Raw genomic sequence first — 14,713 nt, forward strand, 5'->3', positions numbered from 1 at the left:
AAATTAGCCAGGAATGTTGGTGCGTACCCATAGTCCCAGCTACTTGGGAGGCTGAGACAGAAGGATTGCTTGAGCTCGGGAATTTGAGGTTGCTGTGAGCTAGGCTGACACCATGGCACTCTAACCCAGTTGACAGAAGGAGACTATCTCTAAATAAATAAGTAAACAATAAAACCAAAGGAGATACCACTTCACACCTACCAAAAAGGCTATAAGCAAAAAGATAGATAATTACAGGTGTTGGTGAGAATGTGGAGAAATCAGAACCCTCATGAACTGCTAGCTAGAGTGAAAAATGGTGCAGCTGCTTTGGAAAACAATCTGGCAGTTTCTCAAACTTTTTTTTTTTCTGAGATGGAGTCTCACTCTGTTGCCTGGGCCAGAGTGCCATGGCATCAGCCTAGCTCACAGCAACCTCAAACTCTTGGGCTCAAGTGATCCTACTGCCTAAGCCTCCCAAGTATCTGGGACTACAGGCATGCACCACCATGCCTGGATAATTTTTGTATAGATATATATTATTTTTTTGTTGTTGTTGTTGTCCAGCTAATTTCTTTCTAGTTTTTTTTAGTAGAGACAAGGTCTTGCTCTTGCTCAGGCTGGTCTCAAACTCCTGAGCTCAAACGATCCGCCCACCTTGGCCTCCCAGAGTGCTAGGATTACAGGCATGAGCCACCACACCTGGCCTAGTTTCTCAAACTGTTAAACATAGAATAACCATATAATCCAGTAATTCTACTAAGTATATATCAAAGAGAAATGAAAATATATGTCCATACAAAAAGCTGGACACAAATATTAATAGCAGCATTGTTTACACTAGTCAAAATGTTGAATTACCCCAAATGACTATCAACTGATAAGTGGACTAAAAAAGTGTGGTATAATCCATCCAGTGGAATATTATTCAACCATAAGAAGGAACAAAGTACTGGTACCTGCCACAACATGTATGAACCTTGAGAACATTAAGAAGTCAGTCACAGAAGGCCACATATTATATAATTTTATTTAGGCAAAGTGTCCAGAATAAGCAAACCTACAGAGACAGAAGGTAGCTAGGAGTGGTTTAGGGCTGAGGGGATGGTGGTAAAGGGAAGTAATAGCTAAAAGGTACACAGTATCTTTCTAAGGAGATCAATGTTCTAAAATTGACTGTGGTGATGATTGCACATATCTGTGAACATAATAAAATCATTGGATTGTATGCTTTAAATGGGTCAATTGCTTGGTATGTGAATTATATCTCAATAAACACATTTTAAACTGTAGTACAGAACCTCAGGCAAATATTCAGTATATTATAAAGAACTAGTTTCAGTCTGCAATCACAACTGTTTCTATGTCTCTTTTAAAACTGTTTACCCACACGCAAACATGTCATGGAATATTACCAGATGGAATAATACTTTTCCCAGAAATTTCTAGGAATATATGAAATGATTAGACATACACTCATCACAGCTGAAATGAGATCGTAGCTTGTATTGCTATTGATACTGCTTCAGTATTCAGCTTTCCTCATTTCCTAGGAGTCAGAAGATCTGGGAATCTGATTTGGAAACTAGTTCTCTAGAAAAAAAGTCATTAACCATAAGAATACTTGGGGAAGGGGAAGACTGGTGTGGGGATGTTGTAGAACAGGCTGGATGTAGACTTAACAGCTCTAATTGATCAATTTGATTTCTGTAATCGTCAACCTGAAAAGTCTTCATCAACTGCACTTCTCTGCAAAGATCCACAGGTAGAACTGATTCAACATCATTTCTCTCTGACCATATCTTATGACTAAGGATTAGTCATAAGATATGGTAATTCAAGCTTGATTTTTCACTTAGACAAGGTGAAAATGAATTTTGTGGTTGTCTTTGTGAATCATTTTACTCATTTTCTGTCTTCAAATAGGAACGCCCACCTAAGCCTGAAGCTCCCTGGCTACTTACTCCCATGTGGTTTGCATGCTGTGACTTAGAAGAATCGTTTCCAGTTTTTAAAGGACTTACATACGCTATATTGTTACATCCTATTTCCATACGCTTAGGTAATGTGACTAAAAGAATCTGCTGGAGAGGGGTTATAAACAGGATCTTGAACACTAACTTTAATATTTTCTTTAACCTCTTCTGCAATGTCAATATTTTTCACTAGGGAATTTCTTCATTTTTAAGAAACTGTGACTTACTTGTTTTCACAGTTTCTTGAGTCAAATGCTCGTCCCATGAATTTTCAGTGTTTCAATGTTGACTATTATATCCACTTTGAGTATATAAGTATACCTCTAAATATCGCTTTAGCTGCATCCAATAGATTTTTAATTTTTATTGAAGGATAACATATGTACAGAAAAATGCACAAATCCAAAAGTGTACAACTTAACTATCACAAACAGCATACACTTATGAGCCACCACCCAAATCAAGAAATAGAACCGTACCAGCAGCCCAGAAGCATCTTGTCCTCCCCCCTTTCCACTTCCCCTGCTCTGAATTATAACATTCTATATGAATTTTCCCCACAATTTTTAATATGTAGCCCTTTCAATTCTAAAATTATACTTTTTAGTTCAAAAGCATTTAGGATTTGGGAGACCATCTTATTATTATGTATAATTTAACTACATTATGGAAATTATACTCATGGTTTGCATGAAATGGATTCTTTATAATTCTTTAGACTTCCTTTGTAGCCTGGTACCTGTTCAGTTTATATAAAATATTCCATGTATGTCATTTCTTGGATGCAAGGTTCCATATGTAGCCTTTAGCTCAGACTTAGTAATTGTGGTGTTTATTTTACTAAGGTTTTTTATGCTTGATCTGTCAGATTCTAAAAGAGGTACATTAAGGTATACCACTATGACTGGCAATTTGCCTTTGTAATTTTGGGATATTTTTCATTATACTTTGTGAAATATGCTATTATATACAAATATATTTGGGATTATTACCTTCTTATAAGTTGTTCATTTTTTATGAAATAATATTCCCCTTTATTCTGAATAATGCCTTTTTTGCTTAAAATATATTTTCTAATATTAATATTATTACAGCAAGATTCTCTTGGTTAGTGTTCTTACTCTATATATTCTACACTATTTTCAATTCTTTTGTATCAGCATATTTTTGGTGTTTTCTTCAGTGTGATTTTGTTGTTTTGAAGAGTGTGAGAGTCTTTCTTTTTTAACAGGCAACTTTTAATCCATTTATATTTATTATGGTTATTGATTTACTTAAGTATTTCTCAAACTAGGGAAGATTTTTTTCCCCTTGGGGACATTTAGCAATGTCTGGAGACATTTTTGTTTGCCACGACCAGGACGGTGCAGCTAATGTCCAGTGGGTAGAGACAAGGGATGCTGCTAAACATCCCACAATGCTCAGAACAACCCTCCACAAGTAACTACTTGATCCAGAATGTCACTATTAATGAGGCTGAGAAACTCTTATCTATTTGGACTTACTTCTATCATCTTATATGGCAGATTTTTTTCTTGCTAGTCTTTTTCTTTGCTTCCTTTTTTTCTTCTTTCTTAACTTCAGATGGATGATCCACACCTTTTTTATTTATTTCCTCCTCTACTGATTTGAAATTCTATTTCTATTTTTTTCAGTAATTAATGTTTATTTAACTAAGTATATCCAGCAAGGGTGGCGGTTTAAAGTCTACATGAACCAGAATTTCTGAGATCTTAATATTCATTTGATTTCTAAATGGAGACTAGGAAAAAAATGCTTTTCAGTAAATGCATCAAATAAAAATTATGTTTCCATATTATGTTTCCATATTATGCAACAGTTAAATAAGACAGTTACAGGTAGAGGTAGAACACAAAAAGAAAAATGCTCACAGAAGGACAGAGATGGTCAATTAGGTCCATATCCAAAGCAGAAAGGGATAGATGGAGCGTCATATACAGAGGCAAAGAAAGAGGGAAGGTACAGAGGTTGAAAAGCCATTGTCCCCAGTAATTCTGGGGACAATTCATTATTTTTAGATAAAAAAACACCATATCAATTAGACACAGTATCCCTGTCAATTGGGACTAAAATTTCAGCAATTTACAAAAACTTTCCTTCTTTCATTTGCTAAATGTTTAGGTTTATTCCAAAAATTCTACAGGATTGTGAAAGTTTGTGCATGTATGATAGGATGGCTTGTGTTCTAAAAGTGAGCATTCAATCTTTGCAAGTGATGTTTAATAATTAATTTCACTGCCTTTCCTAATTGCCTTAATCTCTTGTGTTTTATTATTTCTAAGTACTTCATGACCTATTAGTTGAGAGTTATTTAAAATATGTATTATTAGATCCTGTCCTATTAGCCAAAGTCCTAGTGATTATACAATAAATAATGAGAACCTCAGGGAAAAAGTGCTCCTTTTGCAATGAATAATAGTTCTGCTACCTATTCCTCAGAGTAATGCAACCACTTTTAACTAAAGAGCATTGTGGTATGGCGTGCCCTGTGGTCTCATACCATGTAATTGTCTATATTCCATATCAAAATTAGAAGTCTTTCAAAGATGAATACTACTCCAAGGCCATGGTCAGAAGTGTCACCAAATTTTTAAGTGTTACCAGCTCTTTGATCACTAATGTTAGGCCCTCAGGGGAGAGCCCCAGCAGACCAGCTGGACAAAGTTGTTTTCCAGCCCAAAATGCAAGCCAATGATTTTACCTAATGTTCAACCTAAAAGGCCTATCCTGTCCCTGGAAGACACATTGGTTTTGTTGGCTTTCTGAGGCTTATACCACACCACACATGCTGTACCACAGACATTTCAATGCTAATTCTTACTACATGTTACAACCATTGTAAGAGCTAACTATTATATGATCTTAAACCTCATGTAAGATGCAAGTCCATTTCTTATAAATACTCTATGGCCAGAGGGCAGAGGATGATATATATTGTTTATTAGAGCATAAAGTATACATGTCAATTTATTCAACTATTATTTATATTTTTCAAATTATATATGCCATAATTTTCAGTTTACTTCATCTGTCATAGACTGATAATTGTATGTCATTTCCCATCATTATTATGTTTTTTCTTGCTTTTCCTTCTACCTATAACAGTGATTACTTGATGTATTTCTATGCTATTTGCTAGCACATATAAATTCACTTTATTGTGTCTTTATTGTGGTATTTGCATTTTAATTAATAAACTTGACCTACCTTGTCCCATTTAATGGTTTGCCTTCAATTCTAATTTATCCAGTATTACTCCTATCATTTCAATCTCCTTTTTGCTCACATTTAATTAATGTATCTCTATGTATCTTTTTATTTTTAACCTCTCTGTTATGTTATCTTGGGTTTTTTTGTGAGTTGTTGAATTTTGTTTTCTGATGACATTTTAAATTCTTTTTTTTTTTTTGAGACAGAGTCTCACTTTGTTGCCCAGGCTAGAGTTAGTGCCATGGTGTCCTAGCTCACAGCAACCTCAATCTCCTGGGCTCAAGAGATCCTACTGCCTCAGCCTCCCAAGTAGCTGGGACTACAGGCATGTACCACCATGCCCGACTAATTTTTTGTATATATATTTTTAGTTGGTCAATTAATTTCTTTCTATTTTTTAGTAGAGACGGGGTCTCGCTCTTGCTCAGGCTGGTTTTGAACTCCTGCCCTCGAGCAATCCGCCCATCTCGGCCTCCCAGAATGCTAGGATTACAGGCATGAGCCACTGTGCCCAGCCTAAATTCTTTACTTTTTGAATAAGTTGAGTAGGGGGAAAATTAATGTATACAGTATATCTGTGCTTAAAACCAATAGTAAATATAAAGATTTTTTAAAATTATCAAACATATATTTATTTCATTTCAAAGTGAAAACAACTCTAATTAAAGCATCTTTTATAATTGTGTTTCCAGGATCTTTTGAGACTTATATTAACCCACGTGAATGGGAAGGCTATTATTCTCAAATGAATGAGGAGCAAGCCACGACACATGAAAAGGAGACTACAAAGCAGGATACTTGGAATATAGACTTGACTTCTTTCCATAAACTGATTCTTATTAAATGTTGTAAAGAAGAAAAGGTAGGGAATTTTTTTTATTAATGGATTGTGTTATAAATATTTTTACTAACCTTTACTAGCCAGTTATGATTCATGAATTCATTTGAGATTATCAGTGGCCGCATTTGGGAAGTGGCTCTAAAAACATAGAGACTCTGTTACTACTAGAACATTTTATACAAAATGTTTTATACAGAGAGTGAGGAAAGAAAAGACTGGAGAGCCAGCCAGGGATGTGGTCATTCTTTCCTTGGTGTACGCCATTAGAGCACCCTACTCTCTGCCAGAGGACAGGGGTCTGTTGGAGGGCTTTCGTAGGGAATTAATGGGCCTTTTAGATCTTGACAACATTGGGGAGGAAACATTTGAAGGCACAAAACTATAGTCACCAGGACCTGTTTGTATACCATCAAAATGGTCTATGTAAGAAATAATGGCAGCCTGAATTAAGACAGAGGTAGTATTAATAGATTAGAGAGCTGAAGGGGAGTGTGGAGATTAAGCAAATAGTATGGCTCCCAGTTTCAGCTTGCATGCCAAAGGGGATAGTTGTACCAATAACTAAACAAACGTGAAAGGAGAAATGTGTGAGAGTAAGATGTCACTGAGTTTCCCGTGCCTGCCAGCCATGAAAGTGGAAAGCAGTCTGGAAGCTACTAATACGTGGGTAGGAAACTCTAGAGAGAAATGTGGGTTAGAAATAGAGATTTGGGAATCATCAGCATTGAGTTGGGAAGTCAAATCATGGGAGTTGGTGGGACTGTAGAAGAATAACAAAGAGTAGAATACAAGGACAGGTGGGCCAAGGATGAAACTCTGATGACCACCAACTTTTAAAGGGAAGAGAGAAAGGACAAGGGATCCTTTCTCATCCTCATCTGGGTGGGTAAGTGTAGCAGTGAAATAGTGAGTGTCTTAAGAAATGTGAAGGTAGGTGAAACATTGGGTTCATTATTCTCTCATCTTATATGTGCTTGAAATTTTCCATAATAAAAAATGTTTTAACCAGTAGCCACATCCTTGGACACCTGAACTCTCTTGCAACATGTCCTAGGACAGCTCTCCAAATATGATTAAAACTACGAATGGTAGACACAGTCATACCAAATTCACAGAGGATTAATTGAAAATTCTTATCAATGCATTCAACCAAAAATCTTACACAGGTTATGCTACCAAACAAAACTTACTTCACAAATCAACACTGAGGGGTCTAGAACCCTGATTAGATTTCAGAAATGAAGAGCTAAACACCCATTCCAGAGAAAACAGGGACCCAGATCAACCAAGACCATGCACAGAATCACCCTGAAGAGAAGATTCAAGCATGACAATGTCATACCAGCTACACCCCCTCCCAATTAGAACGCTAACCAAGGTATTTAGAAACAACCCTTTCCCTGCTATTAATTAGAGAATGACTTGCTAAAGACTTTGGGATTCAGGATGTGAGAGCAATCTGGCTAAGACATCTGTCACCCCGTTGATCCCCAGGGTTGATTCAACTGATCTGGCTGGCTAGGCAGGTTCCCCTTTCCTCACCACTTCATGTGCATCCCTCCTGAAGCTTCGTGCTCGGTTGAAGTAGACAACCTTCTCCTATAGAGGAGGACTGTTATTTGGTCAAGGGTATACAAGTAGCTGCACTCCCTTGCTAGAACCTCCAAACAAGGTCTCAAGAAATTGGGATTCAAGAGTAAAGAATCCAAATTCAGTGTCGAAACCTAAGGTCTAGATTCCCTGCCTGGAGAAAAGAAGTATTTAAGGAAGTCTTAGAACAAAGACAAGACCAGAGACAAGATCTCTGTGATGAGTGAGTTCAAGGTAACAAATCTGCTGTTCCAGCTCTGTTCACAAGCAGAGCCTATTGGGTATCCAATACTTCTAACTGTTGGAGCCAACTTGTCTTTTGGGAAAAAGAAGATATTCAAACACAAGTGGCTTCTTATACAAAAATTCAACTTCTTTCAGAAGTAACACATTTTGATCTAAAGATGAAATTTCATTTCAAAAAGCTCTTAGTGCCCCTTCCACCTTCCCCCACTCTCCTCCACCAACCTCTGTTTGGCCCCTAGCTCAGTTGCAGCAGTTGCTGGAGCTGCTTCGCAACCCTTTTCAGGACCCAACCTACTGCAGCCGCTATTCCCAGGATGGTGATCCGTGTATATATTGCATCTTCCTCTGGCTCTACGGCGATTAAGAAGAAACAGAAAGATGTGCTTGGTTTCTTAGAAGCCAACAAAATAGGATTTGAAGAAAAAGATATTGCAGCAAATGAAGAGAATTGGAAGTGGATGAGAGAAAATGTACCTGAAAACAGACGACCAGCCACAGGGTACCCCCTGCCACCTCATATTTTCAATGAAAGCCAGTACCGTGGGGACTATGATGCCTTCTTTGAAGCCAGAGAAAATAATGCAGTGTATGCCTTTTTAGGCTTGACAGCACCACCTGGTTCAAAGGAAGCAGAAGCCCAGGCAAAGCAGCAAGCATGAACCTTAAGTATTCTGCCTTAAGCTTCCTGAAAAATGAGTCTCCATTGCTTTTATAGAATAGCAAAATTATTTTGGCTTCAAAAACAGTAAGCTTAATGTTGAAATAATAGATTAGTTGGTGTTTTCACATGCACACAATCAATATGAATATATAATTAAAATGTGAGCGTTATGGTGAGGAGAATGAGAAATGAAGATAAAATTTTAGTAGATATAATAGTGTTGTTATCTGCTAAGGCATTTTATGTACTTTAGTCATTTTGCAAAGAAAACACCCTTCATCTTCTTTTGGTATTATTATTGCAGCTTAAGTATATCTGTAGCTCAACATTGAGGAGTTTAAAAAGGAGAGAGGAGCAAGAGTAAGAGAGAGAGAAATAATCTGTCTTTTATTCCAAAATTGCCTAATTTCAGTGAACAAGAATGTGTACCTTTTTGATGTGATGTCATTGTGATTAAAAAGTACTTGCAGATAATGTTTATATGTTAAACATTGTAATTTCTGTGGTAATTATAACATTCCCATTATTTTGTAGATGAAACTTCTGTGTACTGAACCCCAAGTTTTCCAGGTTTCTAAAAATAGCCTTTAATTGCATATTTCAGTTATCAGAATAGATGACTTCCTACCCCCCCAAAAAAAGCAATAGATGCATTCAGTTGATAACTCCCTTGTATAACTACACAGCTAGAATGGAATCATGTTTCTAAGTTCTTCCCTTAGTGAAATACACATGTGTATATCATGGAAGTGGGATAAGTAGGTTTAAAATGGCATTCTCTTCACTGAGCTCAGACTTTTGATTATTGTAAAATAGGTTGCCAATCATTGCCCAAAGTTAGTTTTCCTTGGGTTTTTGCTAAAAGAAATCTTAGTGGTTCCCCCCACCTCTAAAATAACTTGTGATCATAAATGTCACTATTTCTCAGAAATCTGATCTTTTAATTTCATTTTAGGCACATGTGAGTACGTTAATCTAAGCAGAGAGAATCTTTTTTATGCCTCTATTCCAGCAAAAAGCATAAGTATCAAATAAAAGGGGCAACTTTTGAAATATTAATTCTAAAGACTTCTAAAAAGACAAGAAACATGGCCTAAATCACTTACACAGAAGATATATATATATAGTACTTTAGCTCCATACTATTATATTACTAAAAGTAAACACCTACTTTAAACTACTTTTATTGTATCTGTTGTATGTAAGTCTGTACTCTTTGCCAAAATCAACATGTAATAAAGACATGGCTTTGTTTACTGAAAAAAAAAAAAAAAAAAAGCTCTTAGTAAACCAGGTGGCAGGCTCATTAGCACTGCAATAGGAAGTTGTCATCCCAACAATTCCTTCCTTTCATCCCAATAATTCCTTCTTTGGCATCAATATTATCAACATCTTTTAAAAAACAATTATTAGAAATTTGAACTGGAAAGAGAAAAAAAAACTATCATCTAATTCAAGATGAATGAAGATTGTCTTATAGAAAATAATTCATCACCACAGAACAAAGCTAAAAAAACTCATCTACACTAATGTTTGCAAATCTTGATGTGTGTTAGGATCACCTGGAAGGCTTGTGAAAACACAGAGCCCATGCCCGAGAGTTTCTGATTGACTAGGCCTGGGCTAAGAGCTAAGAATCTGTATTACTAACAAGTTACCAGGTGATGCTAATGCTGCTGATCCTGCAACCATACTTTGAGAGCCAGTTTTAAGGTCATTATTAGGAGAAACCATTTTCAAAGCAATCAGAGAGATGGGGAAATCAGAACATATGTCATGACTTGCAGCATCATTGGTTTCCAGGGCTGAATCCACTGGAAATTCTAACCTCCACAGGACTAGTGTTTCAATCCAGGCTTCCTCCACCTCAGAAAGGAGACTGTTTCTTTGGCAACTGGTTTTCTCTCTGTTGAAAAATCACAGTGTAATCAGAATTACTGAGGATGAAATCTTCTCACTTAGAGCAACAGTTAGTTGAAAGCTTTTCCCAATTTGAGAAACACCAGTTGTATGAATGCAATTTTAAGTCCTTGTTGTTAATTCTACCACATGCTGATTATTTAAGTAAGATATTCCATGGAAGAAAATTCCATGAAAATGTATTGAATCATACGATTCACCCATTTAAGATGTTCATTTCAGTGGCTTTCAGTATCTTCACAGAGTTGTGCAATCATCACCAAATCAATTTAGAACATTTTCATTGCCCCTAAAAAGAAACATCATACCCATAGCTACTGTCCCCCAATGCCACCAGTACTGGGCAATGATTAAGATTACATTTTAGTAATATAAAAGCAAATGGTTTACATAATCAAAACCTTTTTAAATAAAAATGATAAAGAAATTGATACTGGAAAAGTTAAGTGAATTATACTTAGTAACACAGTGACATGGCTAGAACTAAACCCCAAACCCACTGGCCCTGTTGCATGCCTGTTTATTCTGTAACTTGTCACCTTTGTGGTTAGTATCATAATACATATTTATTAAAGGAACAAGCATGTGAATATATTTTCCCAAGTTGGCCACAGAAGGGTGTGATCCAAGGCCATAACCCTAGACCAGGTTGGGACACCTCCCCTAAAAAAAAAAAAAAAAAACATGGCAAGGCTTGTTTGGACAGGACAATGTCAACATCTAATGGAGGGCTAAGATTAAAGCAGGGGCTGCTACTTACAGTTGTGCAGGTTGTACACTGCACAACCCTTGGGGGAGCCATTCACAGTATAGATATTATAGCCTGTGACAGGGCTATAATGACAGCTTTCGGGCACATTAAAATACTTTGAGTGGATCATAAGAACACTCACCCAGCTGCAACAACAACTCAATAACCAACACCAAGAAAACACAAAAAACCTCCAAGAAATGGAACAAAGGTTCAACAAAGAGATTGACACAGTGAAGAAAACTTTAACCGAAGTCCTGGAGATGAAGAATCAACTCAGAGAACTACAAAATACTGTGGAAAGTCTCAAGAACAGGGTAGATCAAGCAGAAGAAAGAATCTCAGAGCTTGAAGATAACACCTTCCAATTAAATAAATCAGTCACAGAAATACAGCAGAGAAACAAGAGAAAAGACCAAAGCCTACAAGAGCTGTGGGATTATGTGAAAAAACCTAACGTGAGGGTCATAGGTTTAGCCGAAGGGGAGGAAGACAACACTCAAGGGCTGGACAAGCTTTTTGAAGATATAATAGAGGAAAATTTCCCAGGCCTTGCTCAAAATCTCGATATACAAGTTCAAGAAGCCCAGAGGACCCCTGGGAGATTCAATGCAAACAGGAAGACGTCACGTCATGCAGTCATCAGACTGACCAAAGTATCAACTAAAGAGGCCCTTCTAAGAGCTGTAAGACAAAAGAAGCAAGTGACATACAAGGGAAAGCCAATTCGAATAACATCAGACTTCTCTAATGAGACTTTACAAGCAAGGAGAGACTGGGGCCCCATTCTCACTCTTTTGAAACAAAACAATGCCCAGCCTAGAATATTATTCCCTGCAAAACTAAGCTTCATATATGAAGGAGAAATAAAAACATTCTCAGACAAGCAAAGGCTCAGAGAATTTACCAAGACAAGACCAGCCCTACAAGAAGTACTTAAAACAGCGTTACACACGGAACATCATAATAATAATCCACGGATATAAAAACAACCAAAACCCAAAGATATTAAAGGCCAGATATTACAATGGCTCAAGACAGAAATCATAGCAACAACATCCAACCCAACAGAATGATCAGTAATCTACCTTACCTATCAGTTCTCTCAATAAATGTGAATGGCTTAAACTCTCCACTCAAGAGACATAGGCTGGCTGAATGGATAAGAAAATACAAGCCAAGTATATGCTGTCTTCAGGAAACACATTTAACCTGCAAGGATGCACATAGACTAAAAATAAAAGGGTGGAGATCAATATTCCAAGCAAATAGAAACCAAAAGAAGGCTGGTGTGGCAGTTCTAATTTCAGACGATTTAGTTTTTAAACCAACAAAAGTAGTAAAAGACAAAGAGGGTCATTATATAATGGTGAAGGGCACAGTCCAACAAGAGGAGATAACAATTTTAAATATATATGCACCCAACTTAGGTGCACCCAGATTCATAAAGCAAACCTTACTGGAGCTAAGCAAATGGATTAATAGCAACTCCATAATCGCCGGAGATTTCAACACCCCACTGACGGCACGAGACAGATCCTCCAAACAGAAAATTAATAAAGAAATAATGGACTTAAACAAAACTCTAGAACAATTGGGTCTGACAGACATCTACAGAACATTCTACCCAAAATCCACTGAATATACGTTCTTCTCATCAGCTCACGGGACATTCTCTAAGATTGACCATATCCTAGGACACAAAGAAAATCTCAAGAAATTTAAAAAAATAGAAATCATACCATGTACTTTCTCAGATCACAGTGGAATAAAACTAGAAATCAACCCTAACAGAAACTCACATTTCTACACAAAAACGTGGAAATTAAACAACCTCCTACTAAATGATTACTTCGTAAATGAAGAAATCAAGACGGAAATAAAAAACTTCTATGAAGAAAACGACAATGGAGAGACAAGTTATCAACTCCTCTGGGACACAGCTAAAGCAGTTCTGAGAGGAAAGTTTATCTCCATAAATGCCTATAACCAAAAGGCAAGAAGATCACAAATAGACAATCTAATGAAACGACTCAAAGAGCTGGAAAAAGAAGAACAGACCAACCCCAAACCCAGCAGAAGAAGTGAAATCAACAAGATCAAATCAGAACTAAACGAAATTGAAAACAGGAAAGCTATTCAGGAGATTAATAAAACAAAAAGTTGGTTCTTTGAAAAAATAAACAAAATTGACACGCCATTGGCTAAGCTAACGAAAAGCAGAAAAGAGAAATCTCTAATAAGCTCCATCAGGAATGAAAAAGGAGATATCACAACTGATCCCAAAGAGATACAAGATACAATTTATGAATACTACAAAAATCTTTATGCACACAAACTGGAAAATGTGGAGGAAATGGACAAATTTCTAGAAACACACAGCCTCCCTAGGCTCAACCAGGAAGAAATAGATTCCCTGAACAGACCAATCTCAACAGCTGAAATAGAAACAGCAATTAAAAATCTCCCTAAAAAGAAAAGTCCCGGTCCAGATGGCTTCACACCTGAATTTTACCATACTTACAAAGAAGAACTAGTACCTATCTTGCAGAAACTATTCCACAACATCGAGAAGAACGGAAACCTCCCCGACACCTTTTATGAAGCGAATATTACTCTGATACCAAAACCAGGAAAGGATGCAACAAAAAAAGAAAACTACAGACCAATATCCCTAATGAATATAGATGCAAAAATTTTCAACAAAATCTTAGCTAACCGAATCCAGACACTTATCAAAAAAATAATCCACCACGACCAAGTGGGCTTCATCCCAGGGATGCAGGGATGGTTCAACATACGTAAATCTATAAATGCAATTCACCACATCAACAGAAGCAAAAACAAAGACCACATGATTCTTTCAATAGATGCAGAAAAAGCTTTTGACAAAATTCAACACCCTTTCATGATACGAACACTTAAGAAAATAGGCATAGAAGGGACATACCTAAAAATGATACAAGCCATATATGACAGACCCGTAGCCAACATCATACTGAATGGGGAAAGACTGAAATCATTCCCACTTAGAACTGGAACCAGACAAGGCTGCCCACTATCTCCACTTCTATTCAACATAGTGCTGGAAGTCTTGGCTACAGCAATCAGACAGGAAAATGGAATCAAAGGTATCCAAATAGGGGCAGAAGAGATCAAACTTTCACTGTTTGCTGATGATATGATATTGTATCTAGAAAACCCCAAGGATTCAACCAAGAAACTCCTGGAACTGATCAATGAATTTAGTAAAGTCTCAGGATACAAAATCAATACACAGAAATCAGAGGCATTCATATACGCCAACAACAATCTAATTGAGAACCAAATCAAAGACTCAATTCCCTTCACAATAGCAACAAAGAAATTAAAGTACCTAGGAATATATTTAACCAAAGAGGTAAAAGACCTCTATAGGGAGAACTATGAAACACTGAGGAAGGAAATAGCAGAGGATGTAAACAGATGGAAATCCATACCATGCTCGTGGATCGGCAGACTCAATATCGTCAAAATGT

General features: G+C 36.8%; 1 protein-coding gene and 1 pseudogene across 1 annotated transcript in view; both read left to right on the forward strand.

Moving 5' to 3' along the window:
* Positions 1 to 14,713, forward strand: part of DNAH6 (dynein axonemal heavy chain 6) — a 299,735-nt gene that overhangs the window by 242,368 nt on the left and 42,654 nt on the right. Inside the window, exons 62-63 of the mRNA XM_012774259.3 lie at positions 1,906 to 2,041; positions 5,879 to 6,048. Of these exons, the coding sequence (XP_012629713.3) occupies positions 1,906 to 2,041; positions 5,879 to 6,048 (306 nt within the window). The remainder of the gene's footprint in view (positions 1 to 1,905; positions 2,042 to 5,878; positions 6,049 to 14,713) is intronic.
* On the forward strand, positions 8,014 to 9,790 carry LOC105876576 (adapter SH3BGRL pseudogene; annotated as a pseudogene).

This window comes from Microcebus murinus, chromosome 3 (assembly GCF_040939455.1).
Source record: "Microcebus murinus isolate Inina chromosome 3, M.murinus_Inina_mat1.0, whole genome shotgun sequence".
NCBI classification, from domain to species: Eukaryota; Metazoa; Chordata; class Mammalia; order Primates; family Cheirogaleidae; genus Microcebus; species Microcebus murinus.